The 2,188-nt window shown below is 42.0% G+C and overlaps 1 protein-coding gene across 1 annotated transcript in view; it reads right to left on the reverse strand.

Moving 5' to 3' along the window:
- The window catches only part of LOC104955211 (prostaglandin E synthase 2-like), a 19,785-nt gene extending 17,861 nt beyond the window's left edge, over positions 1 to 1,924 (reverse strand). Inside the window, exon 1 of the mRNA XM_010782471.1 lies at positions 1,917 to 1,924. Within this exon, the coding sequence (XP_010780773.1) occupies positions 1,917 to 1,923 (7 nt within the window). The 5' untranslated portion in view covers position 1,924. The remainder of the gene's footprint in view (positions 1 to 1,916) is intronic.
- Between the last annotated feature and the right edge of the window lie 264 nt (positions 1,925 to 2,188).

Here is a 2,188-nt window from a genome sequence, read left to right on the forward strand (position 1 = left end):
CCCACACACACACACACACGCGCGAATGCACACACTCACAATCAGAGACAAGAGCGGAGGAAAGGAGGAGACCAACAGCTCTGCTGTCTGCCCGTTTGTGTCCCCCCCAGTTTCAAATTCGCTTATTATTATTTTTTAACCGCAAGCCGTTATCGTCACGGGAGAAGGACACAAACAGCCTGCTCAGGTGGACGCGCGCGAACGCGACAACGAACGTAGCGTGCACATTCTAAAAATAGCTCACAGATGGTGAGCAGCTACCGCGGTTTTGAACTACAGTATTGAATTTGACAGAAAACAACAATCAAATGCCAGCAGAAGATGGGTCTAATGAGTTGGGTGAAAAAAAAGACAGGAGTTGGTTTATTCAGTAAATTAGCTCAGGATAATTGGATGTTCTGTCAACACCTATTGATGTGAGGCTAATGCAGGATTTGCTAGCTTGATGCTACCGGCATTTAGCATTAGTGACTCAACAAATTGCTACTTAAAATGTATCGTCAGCAATGTATGACAAGCAGACTGCTTTTTTAATGTTAGACTCACACCAATAGCTCAATATGATCATAACACGATTGCTTTCATATCAGAGATCAGATGAGGTGGAGCTGCCTCCAGCAATAGAGGACGAGGCCGAGAGAAGCAGCAGCAGCACAGGGTTGCAGCAGGTATGTTATATGCTGTCAGGTGATTTAAATGTATCAATGAAAGGAAGAAGTGTAGGCTACATGATAAGAAGGGAATACAATTTGAATTAAAGTAATAAAGTACAGTGTAACACTGTACTTTATTACTTTTGAATGTACAAATATTTTGTTACTGTACGATATCAATAACAATAATTCACAGCTCCTCTCTCTGCTCCAGAGGATAAAAAAATGTTGGGTGCCCCGAATTTTTTTTTCGAGGTACCCGAGCAGCACCCTGCCATGGCAGTAAACCTATGGGAAACACTGCAGAGTCATCTGAAGAACGAACCCAAACCTTTTTGTTTTTATTAATTGCATTACCAAATGGGTATCAAATAAACAGCAAGCATTAGTAACACAACTTCCAAAGTTATAGTAAAATAAAAAGGACCCTGACTCGGACAATACACAATCCAACATGTTCAACAGAAGAGAATCAGTTATATTGTTTGTACACACGGTACTTTACATATATATCTGTTTGTTTAAGGTGTCCAGGTGATGCAGACAGGCTGGACCAGAGAGTGAGAGACAGAACTGGACTCCTCACAGCAGTGAACTTCAGCACAGGTACAAATACTATTTTTTTCATACTGTACAAAGAATCAAGAAAGATATTGGTTTAAATAAATGAAGTATAAAAAAATAGTATTTGTACCTGTGCTGAAGTTCACTGCTGTGAGGAGTCCNACAACACTGTAAATTAGCGTGCCGGTTCCTTGATGGAAAACATTCGAGGGGCAACACCGAGGGGCCTCCCGAGACCCCAGAAATGCGAAAGAGTCGTGTTCTTTCGTGGATGGGGGGTGTTACAGGGTCTTTTTCAATTAAAAAGGCCACGAACGCAACATCTCTCCCCCAGGCTGAGTCCCAACAGAGGAGCAGAGCATGCAAGGCAGAACAGATGAGTCCTGATCTGAAACAGCACAGGCTGCTTCTAATAAAGTCTTTATGTACTCCCCCCTTTACGGAAAAATCAAAAGGCGGTTCAAGCAGCCTGCCCTCGCACTCCGCTGGAGATAATTAGGTAAAAGTAGAAGTGCAATTTCCAGTGCTGAATGTTCCAGAGCTGTTGTCTTGTTACACTGGCTCTTGTCTCTTGAAGTGGGACGTGCTGCAATCCTCAGTCACACTCTAAGGATTTTATTGTGCCGTAAACCAGAAACAATTAAAGGCCTTACCTATATAGAAGTGCGGGAAGGAGACGTAAAATCCCGAAAACATAAGTCAGCATTTTTGCACTTCATTTGAAAGCCGACATACTTATTGAATGTGTTTTGGGCTACATGCCTTAAATAGGGTCTGTGGTTATAAGAAGCTCAAGATTAAAAGCTTTTTCGTACAACATCAAATATCTCAGTAAATACCCCACTTGTGTGTCCTTAAAAAGGCGGTTGCTAACAAGTGGCTAAATTAGTCTACAGAGGTTTATTAACGACAGGGAAACTCATCCACCAAGTACTGGTACAATTAAGACTAGCCAAATGCTAGCTTTTTAT

Source organism: Notothenia coriiceps, unplaced genomic scaffold (assembly GCF_000735185.1).
Source record: "Notothenia coriiceps isolate Sejong01 unplaced genomic scaffold, NC01 NC01_scaffold00024667, whole genome shotgun sequence".
NCBI lineage: Eukaryota > Metazoa > Chordata > Actinopteri > Perciformes > Nototheniidae > Notothenia > Notothenia coriiceps.